The following is a 21,105-nucleotide window of genomic DNA, read 5'->3' as shown; positions in this document are numbered from 1 at the left end:
TGGATGGACACAGCCTTAGTCTTGACATAGTGGGAGATCTTAGGAGTGACTAGGCAGAAAGTGTTAACTTCAAAGCTGAACTGCCCCACCCAGGGTGCAGTCCCGCTGACTATATCCTCTCAGCCTGCACCAAGCAGTTCAGTTTTTTTCTGCCTAGTCTAGGAGAAGACATGGCTCCCTTCAGGCCCAAGGCTTGGAGGCTTTTAGTTTTGGATTCATTTTTTATCTGGGATTGATTCTGGACTCCTCACAGGCAAAGGTTTTCTTCCCTGTGGAAAAGTTGCAGACCCTTCTGGCTGTGGTGAGGTAGTTGACATCCCAGAAGGGTCGTCACTCCGCTTTTGCATGCGAGTCCCGGGCCTCATGGTGGCCTCCCTCGAGGCGGTACCATAGGCGCAATCTCACACACGAGTGCTACAGAAGGAAATACTGTCCAGATGGGACAAGCGCCCATCATCCCTGGATTATCTAATCAGGGTGAGCCACTTGGTCAGGGCCTCCCTTGTTGGTGGCTGACCTCACCGGCACTTCTGTCCGGGAAGTCGTTCCTTCCCTTTCACTGGATAGTCATCATGACAAACGCCAGCCTTACCGGTGGGGGAGTCTGGGGGGTTCAGTCGACCCAGGGTCGCTGATCTCCAGAGGATTCCCATTTTCCGATCAATGTCCTGGAACTTCCGGCGGTCAGGCTGTGCCTCTCCACATGGTCACAGAGGCTACGAGGGGATATCCAGTCAGGATCCAGTCGGACAACGCCACGGCGGTGGCATATGTCAACCATCAAGGAGGAACAAGAAGCTCGGATGCAGCGTCAGAAGTCGCTCACATCCTAAGGTGGGCAGAAAGGAGCATACCGGCCCTGTTGGCCATATACATTCTGGGTGTGGAAAACTGGCAGGTGGACTACCTGAGTCGCCAGATGCTGGACCAAGGAGAATGGTCTCTGCACCCGGAAGTGTTTCAGCTTCTTTGCCCAAGATGGGGCACGCAGACGTAGATCTCCTGGTGTCTCGACTCAATCGGAAGGTATTGAGGTTTGTGGCCAGGTCAAGAGACCCATGGGCGGATGCGACAGATGCATTAGTGACGCTGTGGAGTCAGTACCGGCTAATCTATGCCTTCCCTCCTCTAAAGCTCCTTCCTCATCTGCTTCGCAGAGTGGAGGCAGAGGGGATTCCAATGATCCTAATTGCTCCGGATTGGCCTCGGTGTCCTTGGTACGCCGATCTAGTGCGGCTAGTACCAGATGTCCCTTGGCGTCTTACTGCTGAGAGGACCTGCTGTCACAAGGTCAGATACTGCATCCTGCTTTACAGTCGCTGCAGGGGGTTCGGCATGTGGCCCCTCCGGTCCGTCCTCCACTACCTCCGTGGGGATTTGAATAGCAGATGCACCTTGGCTTCTACCGCTACGAGAGGACCTGCTGTCGCAAGGTCCCATAGGTCATCCTGCTTTACAGTCAATGGCTTAACGCCATGACCTCCAGGTGCCTCAGAACCACCGTTTGAGAACATTAGGGAAGTTCCCTTGTTGACACTTTCTCAGAAAGTGGTCCTTTTGGTGGCTGTTATGTCAGTTAAGATGGGTTCTGAGCTGGCAGCCTTGTCATGAAAGGCTCCCTATTGATCTTCTATAAGGATAAGGTGGTGCTGTATCCGCAGCCTTTTTTCTTCCTAAGGTGATTCGACCTTCCATCTCAAGGAAGACATTGTACTGCTATACTTGTGTCCTCATCCGACGAATCCTAAGGAGATGACGTGGCATTCCTTGGATGTTGTCCGAGCTCCGAGAGTATACTTGTCTGTTACTGCTCCGTTCCGTAGTTCAGACTCACTGTTTGTTTCGGTGACTGGTTCCAAGAAGGGCCCAGCGGTCTCATCGACCACTATTTTGAGGTGGACCCAACAGATCCTGATCAGGCTTGCGCCATAAAGGGTCGGGCGCCTCCCTATCACGATGCATTCGACCAGGGCAATGGTGCCTCCTGGGCTTTCTGACATCAAGTGTCTGTTTCCCAGGTGTGTAAGGCGGCGACCTGGTCGCCCGGTCACGCTTTCACTAAGCTTTACAAGTTGATGTGAGTGCATCTTCGGATGCTTCTTCGGCCGCAAAGTTTTGCAGGCGGCTGTTTAGAGATGCAACTTCTCAGTTGAGGAGCTCCGTTTTTTTTTGGGGTGAAGTTTAATTTTATGCTTCCCACCCCTTATTTGACACTGCTTTGGGACGTCCCACTATGTCAAGACTAAGGCTGTGTCCATCCATGAACGAAAGAGAAAAGAGATTTTGCGGTGAGCATAAAATCCTATTTTTTAAGATAAAATACACTATAATTAAAAAAACAAAACCGTAAAGTTAGACCAATTTTTTTTTTTTTTGTATAATATGAAAAGATGATGTAATGCTGCGAGAATCGTGATCTTTATTCCAAGCCAAAATATTGCAATTCTCATTTTAGCCAGAATCATGCAGCTCTAATGAAATACATTTACATTTTTTGGTTGTAACATGACAAAATGTGGAAAATTGCAAGGGGTGTGAATATTTTTAAGGCACTGTATGTCTCCCTTTCAAACTCTGTGGAAATGCGCTAAGCAGTCCTAGTCCCTTACGTCTGTAGCTTCTCTGGCAACCTCCTTTCTGTTTACACCTGATATACTGGATGTCTTACTTCTGGAAAGATAAGGCTTGCTTTCCCCCTTGGTCAATTGGTGAATGCTAGAACATTATGATCCTTCTAGGATCTGCGGGAGCCTTGTGATCTTCCTAGACCAGCTTTCTTCAGTTACGCTATGCACATAACAATCTCCCTATTGTTCTCCACATTGTCGGCTCTTGAAAAAAACTGCATGGTCGGTCTATCCTCTAAAGGCCTAATTTGCCAGATTAAAAAAGTTCTTGTCTCTTCCCCTGCCCTAGATCCGCCTCGGCATGCATATATTAAAAAGTGGGAGCAGATTCTTGGAGGATCTTCCTCTGAAAACATGGCAAATCGTATGGTCCCAAGCTTTCAAAAGCTCAATCTGCCCTTCATATAAGGAAAATCCTTATAAAATTCTCTTTTATTGGTATCAAACCCCAGAACTGTTTCCATTCCATATACCCATCTGCTGTTGGGTGCTGCAAGAATGATCTGGGAACTCTGTACCATATTTACTTGTCTAGCCTTGTGCCTTTTTGACAGACTGGTCACACCCGCATACACTACCTCTTTGGGTCTTGGATCCCTTTTAATCCTAAGAGTCGGTTCACACTGGGGCGACACGACTTCCAGCGCGACTTTCAGAGGCGACTCCGACACGACTTGAGCATGAACCACAGGGCAATCTGGGGCGATTTACAACACGACTTGAAGTCGTCTCCAGGACAGGAGACTTTCCAGTGGCCAATCAACCAACAATCAGCTCTAGGGGAGGGAGGGAGAGGTTTGCCTGAGAAATGTATGTTATCTTCCTGGAAAGTCGCTTCAGTTAAGACAGTGATCAGACTTGGATCAGACTTCCATTGAAATCAATGGGTACAAATCGCCTACAAGTCGGATTGAAGTAGTACAGGAACTTCTTTTGAAGTCGGAGCGACTCGAGTCGTGTGTATTAAAACCGCTCCCATTCACTTGCATTGTTTTTCTCGACAGCGCGACTTAGGATGACTTGAGGCGACTTCAAGTCGGATCCCAAGTCGCCCCAGTGTGAACCGGCTCTAAAACTTTTCTTTTGGGACTTCCACCATAAACGTTTTCTCAAACAACTACTAGCCCATGTGCTTACAGCAGCAAGGTGCTTAGTAGATCATAAGTGAAAAAAGAGGAGCCTTCCTCCGTGATAAAGCTGCACATAAGAAACCAAGATCTAAAGTGGATGGAATACCTTAGTTTCCTTGTACGATTCCTTGGACAAATACAATTTGAGTCTGGGAATTTTGGGACCTCTTGGCAACTCCTTCCACTTGATTTACCTACCTCCCATTTATAATTTGGAACCGGCTGGGGGGCATATATTGGGGTCCAGCCTCGGGGTGCGTCTTGGCAGCTGGGCATCTAATTCTCACTCTACTTCTCTCCTTTCTCTGTTTTTTCCCCTCCTCTGTTTTTACTTGACCTTCTCTCTCTCCTCTCATTTCCATCCTTATAATTTTTACCACTGGTATAGGGTCGTGTGTGTGTGTGTGGTGTGTGTTTTTTTTTTTTTAATTTTTTTTATTATATCTGTTGATCGCCAATTGTTTTGTACTAGTTTGGTGACTAGTAATATCTTGTTACCAGAGGCTAGTCTAGCAGATCCTTTAAACCAGGGGGTCGGGACCCCCTCGGTGGTCAAATGATGATTTGCCAGGGGTCACCAAATCCTGGGCTGTTCCTGAAGCCCGCACCACTCTCCCAGCCTTTCTGTAGCTGCCCAGCAGGGCTGTCTCTGGAGCCTGTGGCCACCCAGCTGGGCTGTTCCTGGAGCCCACAGCTGCCCACTCGGCCTCTTCACAGCCGCTCATTCAGTTCACGGCATGGCTGGGGAGGCAATGACTAGAGGTCCGCTGACTGGTGAGGATTGTCAGGTGGGTGGGACTGGAGGAGACCCTATCTCCTGATTTCAGCATAGGTGTCACTGCTACAAGACACCACAAAGTGATTATAGTTGCCATTAAAAGTCCCCACTACAGTTCTCAGATCAGCAGATGACCTTAATCAAGAGTACCTAAGTTGGCTGATCAGAACCCCCCCCCCCCCCCCCAGCACAACCCCTCATTCCATTCCCCCCCACCAAGGAGTAAGAGAAGGAATACAAATAGAGAATACATGGAAGGGAGAGGAAAAGAGGGGGAGGAAGAAAGAAAAAAGGGAGAGAAAGAATAAGAGAAAAAACAAAGACAGCTAGAGAGAGGGATGGGGGTAAAAAACAAGAAATTAGGATAGCCAGAGAGATAAAAGGTAAAGAAAGCAGAACAAAGAGAAAGAGTAGTACATCCTAAAATGTACCATATGAGGTTTTAATACTGTATGAGTGGAGGGGACTCAGGGAGTGCAAAATTTCCGTGGGTCAGGGGTGAAAATTACTTTTCTTGCTTCGGGTGCTGACAACGCACGCTATGAAAATTTTACTGTTGGGGGTCCCCACAACTTGGGAAATTGTATCAAGGGGTCACGGCACTAAAAGGTTGAGAACTACTGCTTTAAACTAATGGTTCCAAATGTGATGTTTTTGACTTGTTCATTGATTTTGCTGTGGAATATAGAAATGGTACACTGTTACGACCCAGAAGGTGGAATAGCACAGAAAATGAGTCCACCACTAACACAGATTTTCTTTTTATCAATAGGTTCCAAGCCAACTCCACGCTATGGCTATAAACCTTCACCGCCTAATGGATGTGGATCTCCTGTGTTTGGTTTTCATGTAAATAGAACTTTTTTATTTTTTTTATTTCATGGTATACGAATTTGATTTTCAGCCAGTACTCTTGGTGAATACCTCCTTGTTTGTATTTATGTCCCCAATTGAACATCCACCTATGTGGAGCAGATTGAAGACCTCTTTCCTTTAAAGGAAACCTGTCGTGAAAAAATGTATGCTTTCAGTTGCTGCTGAGAAAACGTTGAGGGAATAATCACATCTACCATTCGCCATATAGTTGTATTGTGTGTGTGTGTATGTATATGTATATATATGTGTGTGTGTGTGTGTGTGTGTGTGTGTGTGTGTGTGTGTGTGTATGTGTGTGTGTATGTATGTATGTATGTATATATATATATATATATATATATACACACAATCTGAATCTGTTGGGTTTTATTTTTGCCTACAGTGAGGAAAATAAGTATTTGAACACCCTGCTATTTTGCAAGTTCTCCCACTTGGAAATCATGGAGGGGTCTGAAATTGTCATCATAGGTGCATGTCCACTGTGAGAGACATAATCAAAAAAAAAAAATCCAGAAATCACAATTTATGATTTTTTAACTATTTATTTGTATGATACAGCTGCAAATAAGTATTTGAACACCTGTCTATCAGCTAGAATTCTGACCCTCAAAGACCTGTTAGTCTGCCTTTAAAATGTCCACCTCCACTCCATTTATTATCCTAAATTAGATGCACCTGTTTGAGGTCATTAGCTGCATAAAGACACCTGTCCACCCCATACAATCAGTAAGAATCCAACTACTAACATGGCCAAGACCAAAGAGCTGTCCAAAGACACTAGAGACAAAATTGTACAACTCCACAAGGCTGGAAAGGGCTACGGGGAAATTGCCAAGCAGCTTGGTGAAAAAAGGTCCACTGTTGGAGCAATCATTAGAAAATGGAAGAAGCTAAACATGACTGTCAATCTCTCTCGGACTGGGGCTCCATGCAAAATCTCACCTCGTGGGGTCTCAATGATCCTAAGAAAGGTGAGAAATCAGCCCAGGACTACACGGGAGGAGCTGGTCAATGACCTGAAATTAGCTGGGACCACCGTTTCCAAGGTTACTGTTGGTAATACACTAAGACGTCATGGTTTGAAATCGTGCATGGCACGGAAGGTTCCCCTGCTTAAACCAGCACATGTCAAGGCCCGTCTTAAGTTTGCCAATGACCATTTGGATGATCCAGAGGAGTCATGGGAGAAAGTCATGTGGTCAGATGAGACCAAAATAGAACTTTTTGGTCATAATTCCACTAACCGTGTTTGGAGGAAGAAGAATGATGAGTACCATCCCAAGAACACCATCCCTACTGTGAAGCATGGGGGTGGTAGCATCATGCTTTGGGGGTGTTTTTCTGCACATGGGACAGGGCGACTGCACTGTATTAAGGAGAGGATGACCGGGGCCATGTATTGCGAGATTTTGGGCAACAACCTCCTTCCCTCAGTTAGAGCTTTGAAGATGGGTCGAGGCTGGGTCTTCCAACATGACAATGACCCGAAGCACACAGCCAGGATAACCAAGGAGTGGCTCTGTAAGAAGCATATCAAGGTTCTGGTGTGGCCTAGCCAGTCTCCAGACCTAAACCCAATAGAGAATCTTTGGAGGGAGCTCAAACTCCGTGTTTCTCAGCGACAGCCCAGAAACCTGACTGATCTAGAGAAGATCTGTGTGGAGGAGTGGGCCAAAATCCCTCCTCCAGTGTGTGCAAAGCTGGTGAAAAACTACAAGAAACGTTTGACCTCTGTAATTGCAAACAAAGGCTACTGTACCAAATATTAACATTGATTTTCTCAGGTGTTCAAATACTTATTTGCAGCTGTATCATACAAATAAATAGTTAAAAAAATCATACATTGTGATTTCTGGATTTTTTTTTTTTTTTATTATGTCTCTCACAGTGGACATGCACCTACGATAACAATTTCAGACCCCTCCATGATTTCCAAGTGGGAGAACTTGCAAAATAGCAGGGTGTTCAAATACTTATTTTCCTCACTGTATGTCCCCCCCCCCCCCCCCACCAGACTTAAAGGGTATAGAGACATAATAGTTAACTGATTCCATTTAAAAACGATTAAAAATAGTTAAAAATCAATCATATAATGTACCTGTAGTTTCGTTTTTGCATGTTGTTTCCTGCCTCTCTGCTGTACAGAGCCAATACAGGGCAGTGATGGGTTGGAAAATGAAACTGATTGGTGCTGAGGGGTTTTAGACACACAGTAATCGCACCTCCTTGATTAGTGACAACAGAGAGAAAGCTTCCAGTACTATGGTTATCAGGAAACAGACAACCAGGAAGTGTGGAGATCAGAGAAGAATTACAGCAACTTGAGAGCAAAAATGAACAATGAGGACATGAAAACAGCACTGCATTAAAGTAAAGGAAGCTATTAAGATAAAAAAAATCCTTTACAAACCCTTTAATCATACCCAAGAGATTTTGCTAGGTAGGTCAGAGAAGCAGGAGCAGTGATTTGTGCAATAATCCAATTTTTTTCCAGCAAATATAAACATGGAGTTGGCCTTTAGGCCAGGGCTCAAAATTTCAAGTCCTGAGCTACTAGCTAGGCCTCAAGGCGTACTCGCCACCAGTTGCCCCGCCCAACCCCTACCATGTCCCGCCCCCTAATCCCGCCCCTAGACACGCCCTTGTAAATTATCTCATGAAATGACACTTAAATGTTTTATGCAGAATTAAGTTATAAAAATAAATATTAACAACAACTTTATCCGTGCCCAAAAATGCAACCTGCCCATGTCCCCCACATTGCAGCCAGATGTCCCCCACATTGCAGCCAGATGTCCCCCACATTGCAGCCAGATGTCCCCCACATTGCAGCCAGATGTCCCCCACATTGCAGCCAGATGTCCCCATATCACAGCCTACCTGTGCTGGGTAAGAGAGAGGAGCCGGAGCCGCCACCTGGTTGTTCAAAGCGCGGGGGAACAGCTTTCAATTCAATAGCTGTTTTCCCCGCCACGAGCGTCGTATACAGCCCCTCCCCCTTGTCCGGGGAAACTTTGATAGACAGATCACCCTTCCAATCCTGGGTGATCTGTCTCAAAGTGCCCGGACAAGGGGGAGGGGCTGTATATGACGCGCGTGGCGGGGAACACGGCTATTGAATTGAAAGCTGTTCCCCGCGCTTTAAACAACCAGGCGGCGGCGATATCAGTGGCGACGCGACTCTCCTCTCCTTGCTCGCCCCCCCTGCTCCCAGGCAGCCTACACTCGCCAGCCCTCAAAATTTACTTGCAAAATGCGAGCAGGCGAGTGTAATTTTGAGGGCTGCTTTAGGCTATAATAGAAAATTGCATGGACTTTACTATGAGCAAGTTAACTTCAAGAGTAAGTAACAGTCTGATGTATACTTGTACTGTAAGGGTGGTCTTTTGTGGCAAACCCTAATAGACACCAGTAGGGATATGCTGAACCCACACACCAAACCCACCATGACCTAAACCTTGGCTTTTATTTAACAACTATATAACATTCTTAATATATGGTGTAAAGGGAAGCTGTAGAAAAAAACTTCCAGGTGAGTGACCTTATAGGGCAGTGTAAGACTAGTGCATAGGTATGATATGATAATTATAGAAGATTGTATAAAATGACCTTCATTATAGGGAGATGAACACAACATTATCAACAAGCAGCAAATATGTTTTTAGCTGTTGATGAATTCTATTGAGCGGAGATGTGTATAGGGTAGGGTCAGTATCCTGGCTTTATCCTACTACCTACAGACATGGACTAGTACAAAGGGTAACTGTGGCCACTGAGAGGCTTGACTGCCTACCTAAAGCCAAACACACCACAGCCTAGTATAAATGCTCTCCCATTTATCCACTCCCTCTGCCAGTAAATAAAGGTCTCTCCTAATCCTCCTGCAACATAGTCCACTATTTTTAACTTCAGTAGGATGTTTTTTTTTTTTTTTAGCTTAAAGCAGAACTAAGCTCTCTCAACCATCTCTCTATTTGTAATCCGTTTGCAGCTAGAAATAGTAAATACATAGGAAGATATATTATACACTGATCAGCCATACCATTATGCCCACCCACCTAATACTGAGGGGGTCCCCCTTTTGTCGCCAAAATGGCTTTAACCCATCAAGGCATGGACGCCACTAGACAAAGCATCACACTGCCTCCGCTGGGCTGCCTTCTTTCCATAGTATTCTGGCGCCATCTCTTCCCCAGGTAGTCAACGCACATGCACTTGGCCATCTGCATAATGTAAAAGAAAAACATGATTCATCAGATCTAATTCTATTGCTTCATGGTCCAGTTTTGATGCTCGCATGCCCATTGTAGGTGCTTTTGGCTGTAGACACAGGTCAGCATGGGCACCCTGACTGATCCACGGCTGCGTGGCCCCATAGGCAACAAACTGCAATGCACCTTGTGTTCTGACATATTTCTATCTGAACCTGCCTTAACTTTTTCCTGCAATTTGAGCTACAGTAGCTCTTCTATTGGGTCGGACTACACGGGCCAGCCTTCACTCCCCATATGCATCAGTGAGCTACCTATAACCCTGTCGCTGGTATAATAGTTTTCCTTCCTTTTTGGTAGGTCGTGACCACTGCAGACTGGGAACCTCCCACAAGACCTTCCGTTTTGTAGTTGCTCTGACCCAATCTTCTAACCATTACAATTCCGAGTCAGAGCCAGGGGCGGACTGACCATTGGGACTCTCGGGCACTGCCCGAGGGCCCCATGCCACTAGGGGGACCCATCAGGGTTGCCAGGCTCAATAAAACCAGGGACAGTATGTAAAAATCTTTTTTTTTTTAACACCTGTCCCTGATGTGTCCAAAACCGACATGCTTTTGATGTGAAAATCCTGAGATTCTAGCTGCCCTGCCTATGCAATGCCTCCTGGCGTGGTGGCCATCTGTAAGCCCGGGGGCCCCATGAGTTGTCAGTCCACCCCTGGTCAGAGCATTGATTCCTCACATCTGTTCTGGGACCCTGAAGTGAGCGCTGCACTTGCCTATTTTTTTTCTGCTTTCAACACAACTTTAGGGACAACCTGTTCATTTGTTGCCTAATCTGTCCTACCCACTTGTAGGTGCCATTGTTAAAAGATAGTTATTCACGTTACCTGTCAGGGGTCATAAAGTTATGGCTGATTGGTGTATTTACTTGCTTTTAAACTTCTTTTTTTTTTATTTTATTTTTATCAAGTCGTCTTTCAGGACAACCTTGGAGAGAGCGCAGCTCCACCTCTTCAACAGGAAACACACCCAGGCTTTAAATCCCTCCTCTTCCTCTTCCTCTTCTTCTTCCATGGTGAAAGAAACAGGCTGGAACCAGGGAGCTGCGCTTCTCTCCAAGGTTGGAGGATGACAGGCTTTTCCCTCAGTTTGGCAGTTGGTTTGTCGTTTTGTGCATGGACCATCCCAGCTCCCCACTTTTTACTTTACATTGGGGGTGTTCCGGAGTCTCCGGTCTCGCCAGCTCACGGGAGCAAAGGACCCACAGGAGACACAGCGCCTATGCGCCCGGATTACGCAGGTCATGGCTCTGGTGGTCGGGCGGGTGCCGCTATTGTCAGCCGTGTGTCCCGCATGTCGGTTCCGGGTCCCGGCCAGCGGGTGACGTCACGCCGGCGACGCTGTTTTCCGGCCTCTGCTGATGACGGGCTGCATTCACACCTGAGCATAGCGTTTTCGGTAGCTTTGTCGCGCGTATTTACATGTATTCGTGCGTTTGCATACAGCGTTGTGCGACGTTTTTGAACTTCGTTGTTTTTTTAATTTTAGCCAATAGGAAATTATTTTTTCTTTTTATATCTTCTTCCTGGGTGAATGTTCTATTTCACAGAACAGAATAAAGCGACAAAACGCCCGTAGAAACGCTCGTTGTCACGCTAGATGCTTGAATCGAGTGTTTCCATTAGTTTCTATGGGAATACAAACGTTCAAAAATGCCCAAATCAGCCTGATTCGTGCGGCAAAAAAGGGTCCAGAACTTGTTTGAGCTTCATGCGTTCGGCTTCAGGCGTTTTGGAGTGGAGATGTGAACCATCTCCATTGAGAATAATGTATTTTTTCCCCTCTAGCGTTTTAAAGCTTCAGGCTACAAAACGCTGACGTGTGAATGCAGCCTAAGTGCTTGGCATCTGAGGAAGATCTCCTAAAGGCTAAAAGACTTCCCGATTAAAGTGGTAAAGACCCTACTCTCGAGTAAAAAGGAGGTAACTAGGGCCATCTACCTTAAAGTGTGGAAGAAGTTCAACTCTCTGTATTCTTCCAAAAACCTTGAAGTCAAGAGTACTATTTCAGTTTTGGAATTTCTCCATGAGGGAATGGAGAAAGGACTGGCAGCCAACACCCTGAAAACACAGGTAGCTGCTCTTTCAGTTTATTTTGAAACACCTCTGTCCAGAGAAGCTTTAATTTCTAGATTTTTTTTTTTTTTTTTTAGGACTCTTGCTCGAAACAGACCTAAAGCCCCTTAAAGTTTTTTATTTTATTTTACATTTTTTTAGTTGCCATTACGTCAGCAAGACGAGTCAGTGAGCTCCAAGCTCTAGCAATTACAGAACCTTTTCTTAGAGTCCTTTCAGACCGGTTGATCCTCCAAACGGATCCAGCCTTCCTACCGAAAGTGGCCTCAACTTTTCATCGGTCGAAAGAGATAATTTTACCCACATTTTCCTCAGTTCCTACCAATGCAGGAGAAGAAGTTTTCCATACACTGGATGTGAGAAGATTTTCGTTACAGTTTCTTTCCGTCACCAAGGAGTTCAGAAAGTCAAACGCTCTTTGTGGTGTTCTCAGGCCCCCGCAAAGGGGAAAAAAAGCTTCTAAAAGTACGCTCGGCAGATGCTTAGACAAGCAATTTCAGAAGCCTATCGAGCCAAAGGAGAAATACCTCCCTCAGGTATCGCTGCTCACTCAACGAGGTCAACCACAGTTTCCTGGGCCGAAAGGGCCGGTGCTACGCCTGATCAGATTTGCAAGGCTGTTACTTGGTCCAGTTACTCAACTTTTATTCGGCGATACAGGACTTGCTGTCTGCCTTAGATCAAGCCTTCCGCAGGAAGGAACTGCAAGCAGTAGTCCCACCCTAGGGTAGGTTCCTTGGTTAATCCTCTCCAAGGTTGTCCTGAAAGGCGACTTGAGAAAAACTTAGTTAGATTTACCGGTGACGGTATTTCTAAGAGCCTTTCAGGACAACCGCTATTTCCCTCCCTAATATATCTTGGAAGTAATTGTGATGTATCTATCATGGTGTTGTGGTTCTTCTGTGCTTTTGTTTTCCAGTGTCTGAGACCACATTAACTGAAGCCATGGTGGAAGAGGAGGAATTTAAAGCCTGTGTGTGTTTCCTGTTGAAGAGGCAGAGCTGCACTCTCTCCAAGGTTGTTTTAAAAGGCTCTTAGAAATACTGTCACCGGTAAGTCTAACTAAGTTTATTTTTATTTATTTTTTCAGTTCCTTACTGGTTTCTTGACTAGGACAAAATTTATGTCATACATCCCATGAGTCTTCATGGACATTTTTTTTTCTTTCTCCTGGAAAAGGAAAGGAGGGGTTTCCTTAGCTAAGTGCACTCGCCTGCATGTCTGAGCTAAGGGCATATAGATTCCACGAAGTAAATGCTACATGAATCATCTGCCCTTACTTAAGATGGTGATAGCTAGAAATGCTAGGGGGTGTTTTTCAAAGTGATTTCTCAACAAAATAGCAAGGAGGCATGGATGCTTGGATGAATTTGCTTTGAATAATAAAAATTAGTTAAATCGCATTTTCAGTTTGTGGTGCTTAAATTAAGTTCCACTTTAAATGTTTTGCTTAGCTGTCAAGTATAACATTTCTTCTGTCTTCCCAGTTTGACGTTGGCATACCCTCCATGACAAAGTGCTGCAATCAACATGACCGCTGCTATGACACTTGTGGTAACCTAAAGAATGAATGTGATGAGCAGTTCCAGAGCTGCCTCTCCAAAATATGTCGAGATGTACAGAGGACCCTGGGTATTTCAGAGACTGTGAAAGGTAAGCAGCTAGTTTTACATATTTTCTTTGTATGGGTGGAAATGCCTGGGACTCCTATGATACATTCAAGCAACATCTAATTCAGTTGTCCTTTTAGGAAAGTCGCCTTTTGAGACCTGCTCTTGAGCCAGTAATTTTGCAGTGTAGCTTGGTAGTCGTACTGTGCTCCTGCCTCAATACAGGAGGTCAGTAGAAGGTAGGGAAGGACCCTTTTATTCATTAGATAGTAATATGTAGACATTCTCTACTCCCACCCAAGCCATAGTGCACAAAGCCAGAGGTCCACTAACCCCCCCCCCCCCCCCCGCTCAGTGTTCTTTATGAAGGTGCTTCTCCCTCTTCACCTCCTCCTTCCTTTCCACAAGTGGGGGCCTGCTTGTTCATCCTAAGGCATGAAAAAAACCTAAGATAATGATTAACGATTACATTTTCGTCTAATCAATGCTCAATCAAAATTTGACAAAACGTGGAAGCCATGCATCTTTATAGGGTGTAGTGCGTTCCTGAGATCTCTTCAATGATACTTTATCTCTTCTTTTCTTTTTGGCAATCTTTCCTCCTATTATTATGTGCAATATATTATATGCACTTGGTATATTTACATTGTTTGATGCTCTCACAAAAGTCAGTACACCTCTCACATTTTATTTATGTAAATATATTATTATTTATGTGACAACACAGAAGAAATTACACTTTGCTACAAGTGAGTGTACAGCTTGTATAACAGTGTAAATTTGCTGTCCCCTCAAAATAACTCAACACACAGCCATTTAATGTCGAAACCGCTGGCAACAAAAGTGAGTACACCCCTAAGTGAAAATCTCCAAATTAGGCCCAATTAGCCATTTTCCCTCCCCAGTGTTATGTAACTTGTTAGTGTTACAAGGTCTCAGGTGTGAATGGGGAGCAGGTGTGTTAAATTTGGTTTTATCGCTCTAACTTTCTCATACTGGTCACTGGAAGTTCAGCATGGCACCTCATGACAAAGAACTCTCTGAGGATCTGAAAAAAAAGAATTGTAACTCTACATAAAGATGACCTAGGCTATGAGAAGATTTCCAAGAGCCTGAAACTGAGCTGCAGCACGGTGGCCAAGACCATACAGCGGTTAACAGGACAGGTTCCACTCGGAGCAGGCCTTGCCATGGTCGACCAAAAAAGTTGAGTGCACATGCTCAGTGTCATATCCAGAGGTTGTCCTTGGTAAATAGACATATGAGTGCTGCCAGCATTGCTGCAGAGGTTGAAGGTCAGTCTGTCAGTGCTCAGACTATACTATGAATGCCAATATGTAGTGTGACATACTGAAGCAGAGCATGACCCCCCTCCCTTCGGAGACTGAGCCGCAATTTGGTCGATTTCACTTAGGGTGTACTCACTTTTGTTGCCATCGGTTTATACGTTAATGGCTGTGGTTTTGGTTATTTTGATGGGACAGCAAATTTACACTGTTATACAAGCTGTACACTCACTACATTGTAGCAAAGTGTAATTTCTTCAGTGTTGTCACATGGAAAGATATAATAAAATATTTACAAAAATGTGAGGGGTGTACTCACTTTTGTGAAATATTGTAAAAACTATTTTGTACCCTTTTTTCCAATATTACTTTATCCTATGTGGAATTTTACCGCTTGGCTGCCTATTGATTTTCCGGTGTGTACCTCTAGTGGCATTACGCTTGAGACTTTTTAATATTGATATAATGTGCCTTAAAATATAACTAAAGGCAACATTTTTTTTTCCTTTTTATTCAAAACTAAAAAAAAAAAAAGTGGAGAGAGATTAGAACACCTGTTGGTTTTTATTGCTGTCTATGCCCCTGTTAAGGAGATTTTCCCTCTCTATTTGTCCTGCTTATCATTTCATTAAAAGCAAAAGTAAAAAGCCCCAAATGTTGGGTTGTCCCCAGTAATAGATGGGAAATCTTCCAATGGGTCCCCAAGGAATTCACTTGATTTGCAGGAATTGCCTCTTACTTCCGGTTTGGCTATGGGACAGGAAGTGAAGGTAAATCTCCGCAATGGGACACAGCGGAAAAAAAAAATCTTGCGGGGCTTATAACCCTCCCTTGCTTTATCCAAAATGGGGGGGGGGGGGGGGGGTTGCCTATAGTTCTTCTTTAACTGTACTCGATATCGAAGTGCCTATTTTGATTTTTGTTTTTTATTAGTTTCAAGGAACCTGTTAGTTACTTGAAACGCAAAAAATTCAATAAAAAACATACACACACATTATATATTTATATATATAAATATAAATAAATAAATATATATATATATATATATATATATATATATATATATATATATATATATATATATATATATATATATATATATATATATATAATGTAATACATGAATATTGCTGTATGTAAAGAAGTTAGTATGGGGATTAGTAGTAGTGTTGTTGGGGTGTGTGTGTGTGTGTGTGTGTGTGTTTTTTTTTTTTTTCCTTCTCCATGTTCAAAACCATGTAGAAGAGCGGCAGTGAGTCAACCTGTTATAGTTTTGTAAGGTTGAATAAAGACACCAGTCCATCCAGTTTGTGTGTTTGTCAATACCATTTCCCATATCCCTGTATATGTTTTTCTGGTGCACTAATCCTCCACCCCTCATCCATATCAGGTGCTTGTATGTGATGTAGCATACAGGCACCTGGGATGGATGGGAGAGGAGGTTTGGTGGGTATTGACGCAGAAGGACATGTATCTACGTTGCTGCTCTGTCATATTGGGGAAGGGGCATTTCAGATGGAGGGTCAACAGGGCGAAGACATGATCATTGGGTTGCTGATCCCCTGCCTAGACTCTCAAATATTCCCAAGTTTAGGAGCCTGTAGCCCTGTACACACGGCCCGGTTTCTCATCAGGAAAAAAACATTGTTTTTCCTGATGAGATTCCTGGCAAGATTCTCTTGCCGTCCGAAATTACACACGTACGATTCAAAAGAACCGCCGTTCTTTTGAATGGCACGGACGCGGTGACGTCATCGACTATGACAAGCATGCGTTTGTCACATTCGATGCCATCGCCGCCATCTTGCTTCACCCTACCTATGCCTTGGAAGCTACCGCGTATGCGTCAAAGTCATTTCAAGCATGCGCGGGTTTCCATGGAGACAGGTAAGTATACACACGCTTGGGTTTCTCTGCCGAGAATCACGACGAGAAAATAGATAGCAGGTTCTCCTATTTTTCTCGTCTAGATTCTGGGCAGTTTTCCCGACGAGAAACCTCAAAGCCTCGTACACACGCTCAGTGTACTCGGCAAGAAAGCTCTACCAGCAGTTTTCTTGCTGTTTCTTGCCAAGAAAACCGTGCGTGTATATAAGGCTTGACTGTGGGAATGGTAGCAACTTAAACTCTGGTGCTTGATACTTCTCAACCTTCTCTCTGTCCTAGGTGATTGGTAGGGGGCGCTGTTGTGACAGGAATAGTGTCTATTACTAAATGACAGAGATATTGTTATACTAAAATAAACAAATAAATCTGATCGATATGTGATAGCAATTACAAAACTCATGTGATATATTTTGAATATTTTTCATTTTATATCAACCAAATTCCAAAGAATTAGTTGGGTCAATATTAAAAGAAAAAATCCACAAAAGAACCTCTAATTAAAGAGTGATGTGCTCCCAAAACCATATATCAGAAAGTAAATATATTTGTGATAATGATAATGTCCATATATTCCTAGAATAGTGGTAAACCACTAATACAGTAAACACAGGAGTGAATCTTCTAAATGGTCCAGAAAATAAACATGCAATCTTCTCATGGACAGCAGTGCTTCAGATATTCCTTCCACCAATTGCGCAAAACGACACCCAAAAGTGCAGATAATAAATGCGCTTACCAAAGCGATTGGACTCCTTTAACTAAAAAGAGAGTCAAAATCGCTTGTGCAAGGTCAACAGGTATCAGTTCCTACTGCTCTTTTTTATTAGTAAAGACCAGACCCTGCATCAGTACTGGTCCTTATGTTCTTCCTAGTACCTTTTTTTCCTGGCATATCTGTTGTGAAATGCTCAGGAGACATACATCATCTAGCACTATTAGCTTTAGGGCAACACCAAGGGGAGCTGTACAGCCAAGATCTTTGCTTTAAATAGTCCGGTCCCTGGACCTCTTCCTGTTTTCCTCCTTCAGTTGTTGTAAGACTGCTGATTCTAGTATGGTATCTTAGCCCCTTTTCGGATGCTTTCTGTCTGTTTCCTTGGCATCTCACCAAGATGGTCCCTTTTCTCACCAAGATGGTCCCTTTGATGTTGATCGCTACAATGAAGGGTGAGGTTTCAGCACTTGAGTGTATCCATTGCTAAAGGGTCCTGTATTCTCCACAACGTCAACAAGCAGGACTTGCTAGGACATTACAAATGGCAAAAAAATTCCCAGCATGCTTAAATGCTAGCCTGCAAAAAAAAAAAGTATCAAAGGTTAAAAATGGCAGATACACTACATCCACAGCCACTTTTTGTTTTGTTCTTTTATTACTCCCTCACAAAGGAAAGTGGATTTGTTCAGCAACATCTGTTGTCAAAAATCAAAGCTTGCTGTAACTTCTGAAACTATGTTCCAATGCATTCTATTGCATGTGGTCTCTTTCCACACTTGCAAATATCTTTACTACAACAGAAACTAAGGGCCAGATCCTCAAAAGAGATATGACGGAGTAACTGCTGTTACTCCGTCGTATCCCTGGTTCTAACTTTGGAACTGATCCACAGAATCAGTTTTCCAAAGTTAGGCAGAAGATCCGGCATGTGTAATTGAATTACACTGCCGGATCTTAGGATGCAGTACCGCATCCGCCGCTGGGGGCATTTCGAGTCGCAATGCCGCTTCTGGTATGCAAATTAGCACTTAGGGCGATCCACAAAGCTTTTCAGCTTCGTTTTTTCGCCGTAAGTTTTAGTTTGCAAGTGTAAAATTACGGCTGCTTTTACAAAGTGTAAAGTTAGTAACACCATGTAAAAGCACATTCAAGCGACGGCATTTGGTATGCATTCCTGAGAGGGAGAACTCCACGGCAATTTGTAAAATCAAAACCGGCATGGGTTCCCCCCCCAGGAGCATACCAGGCCCTTAGGTCTGGTATGGGTTGTAAGGAGACCCCCCCTACGCCGAAAAATCGACGTAGGGGGTCCCCCTACAATCCATACCAGACCCGTATCCAAAGCACGCTACACGGCCGGCCAGGAATGGGAGTGGGGACGAGCGAGCGCCCCCCCCCCTCCTGAGCCGTACCAGGCCGCATGCCCTCAACATGGGGGGGTTGGGTGCTCTGGGGCGGGGGGGCGCACTGCGGGCCCCCCCACCCCAGAGCACCCTGTCCCCATGTTGATGAGGACAGGACCTCTTCCCGACAACCCTGGCCGTTGGTTGTCGGGGTCTGCGGGCGGGGGCTTATCGGAATCTGGGAGTCCCCTCAAATAAGGGGGCCCCCCAGATACTGGCCCCCCACCCTAAGTGAATGGATATGGGGTACATTGTACCCCTACCCATTCACCTGGAGGCAAAGTGATAGTTATTAAACACACAACACAAGGGTTTTTAAAATAATTTATTAGTCTGCTCCGGAGGCCCCCCCTGTCTTCTTTAGCTCTAATACCAGGGGGGGCTTCTTCTCCGCTCTCCGGGGGGGGTCTTCTCCGCTCTCCGGGGGGGTCTTCTCCGCTCTCCGGGGGTCTTCTTCTATCTTCGCCGCTCTCCGCTGTTGATTCGGCACACCCCGGTTTTTCTCCAGCTGTCCGGTGCCTTCTCCTTCAGCGCTGGCTGCCTGCTATCTTCGTGTGTTAGCTCAATTACTAGCAGGCAGCCAGCGCGGTCTTCTGTGACGTCATCTTCTTCTCTTCTTCACACGTGGGTACCTACCGGAGCATGATGGGACGGTGAGGCCTATATAAATGGGATGCAAGGCGCGCTTCCATCATTGCAGTGAGAAGAGGCGTCGTGTCAACATCGGAAGAAGGGAGAAGAAGAGAAGAAGATGACGTCACAGAAGACCGCGCTGGCTGCCTGCTAGTAATTGAGCTAACACACGAAGATAGCAGGCAGCCAGCGCTGAAGGAGAAGGCACCGGACAGCTGGAGAAGAACCGGGGTGCGCCGAATCAACAGCGGAGAGCGGCGAAGATAGAAGAAGACCCCCGGAGAGCGGAGAAGACCCCCGGAGAGCGGAGAAGACCCCCGGAGAGCGGAAGAAGAAGCCCCCCCTGGTATTAGAGCTAAAGAAGACAGGGGGGGCCTCCGGAGCAGACTAATAAATGATTTTAAAAACCCTTGTGTTGTGTGTTTAATAACTATCACTTTGCCTCCAGGTGAATGGGTAGGGGTACAATGTACCCCATATCCATTCACTTAGGGTGGGGGGCTGGTATCTGGGGGGCCCCCTTATTTGAGGGGACTCCCAGATTCCGATAAGCCCCCGCCCGCAGACCCCGACAACCAACGGCCAGGGTTGTCGGGAAGAGGTCCTGTCCTCATCAACATGGGGACAGGGTGCTCTGGGGAGGGGGGGCCCGCAGTGCGCCCCCCTGCCCCAGAGCACCCAACCCCCCCATGTTGAGGGCATGCGGCCTGGTACGGCTCAGGAGGGGGGGGGGGCGCTCGCTCGTCCCCACTCCCATTCCTGGCCGGCCGGGTAGCGTGCTTTGGATACGGGTCTGGTATGGATTGTAGGGGGACCCCCTACGTCGATTTTTCGGCGTAGGGGGGGGTCTCCTTACAACCCATACCAGACCTAAGGGCCTGGTATGCTCCTGGGGGGGGGAACCCATGCCGGTTTTTTATTTGAAAATTGGCATGGAGTTCTCCCTCTCAGGAATGCATGCCGAGCGACGCTGTCAAATTTTTTTCATTTTTTTTTTTTCCCGACGCAACTTTTTGTACCCGGCGCGATCCACAAAACTCGGCGTAACGTAACTTCGCGCATGCGCAGTACGGCCGGCGCGGGAGCGCGCCTCATTTAAATGGGACTCGCCCCATTTGAATAGGAACGCCTTGCGCCGGCCGGATTTAAGTTACACAGCCTGAAATTTCTAGGTAAGTGCTTTGTGGATCGGGCACTTAGGTAGAAATTTTAAGGCAGTGTAACTTAAATGGGATTTTTTAAGTTGCGCCAGGTTTTTGTGGATCTGGCCCTAAACTTGCAGTTCTTTTAATTACTGGGTAAATACCTTTTCTTAAAATGGGTACCATGTCTTTGTTCCACTAGTGCCATGCTAGTTTTTAAAAAAATTCTAGAAATGAGAAACCATGGCTTGGCAATAGCTCAGCTATTTGAGCACTAATGGGTAAGTTGTCTGTTCTAAGTGCTTTTAATCACATGTATTTGTCTAATTGCTTTTGGGTCATATTGGCACTAAGAGATGTATTTGAAACTTTCTCTATCTAAACGCTGACGGAATTTCCGATGGAAATAATCCGATGGGGCACACACACGGTTGGAATTTTTCCATCGGAAATTTCGATCGTGTGTACGGGGCATCAGGATACAGGAGATCTTTGATTTGCCTAACATTTTTTGCTACGAGCCTCCACAACACAGATCTTGAACCTCATTATCCTAAGTACACTCTAGAGCAACCTTATTTTTTTTTAATCATAGAGGGACCCTTGAAATTTCCGTTCTCAGGTTACCTCTACTAATAATTTTTTATATCGGAGGTTTGTGTTTATC

The 21,105-nt window shown here is 45.3% G+C and overlaps 1 protein-coding gene across 1 annotated transcript in view; it reads left to right on the top strand.

The window, feature by feature from the left end:
* Window positions 1-21,105, top strand: part of PLA2G12A (phospholipase A2 group XIIA) — a 44,023-nt gene that overhangs the window by 15,475 nt on the left and 7,443 nt on the right. The window contains exons 2-3 of the mRNA XM_040329165.1: window positions 5,308-5,384; window positions 13,250-13,415. Of these exons, the coding sequence (XP_040185099.1) occupies window positions 5,308-5,384; window positions 13,250-13,415 (243 nt within the window). The remainder of the gene's footprint in view (window positions 1-5,307; window positions 5,385-13,249; window positions 13,416-21,105) is intronic.

This window comes from Rana temporaria, chromosome 1 (assembly GCF_905171775.1).
Source record: "Rana temporaria chromosome 1, aRanTem1.1, whole genome shotgun sequence".
NCBI lineage: Eukaryota > Metazoa > Chordata > Amphibia > Anura > Ranidae > Rana > Rana temporaria.
Note: the sequence above shows the minus strand (reverse complement) of the source record. Positions and strands in the feature narration are given on the sequence as shown.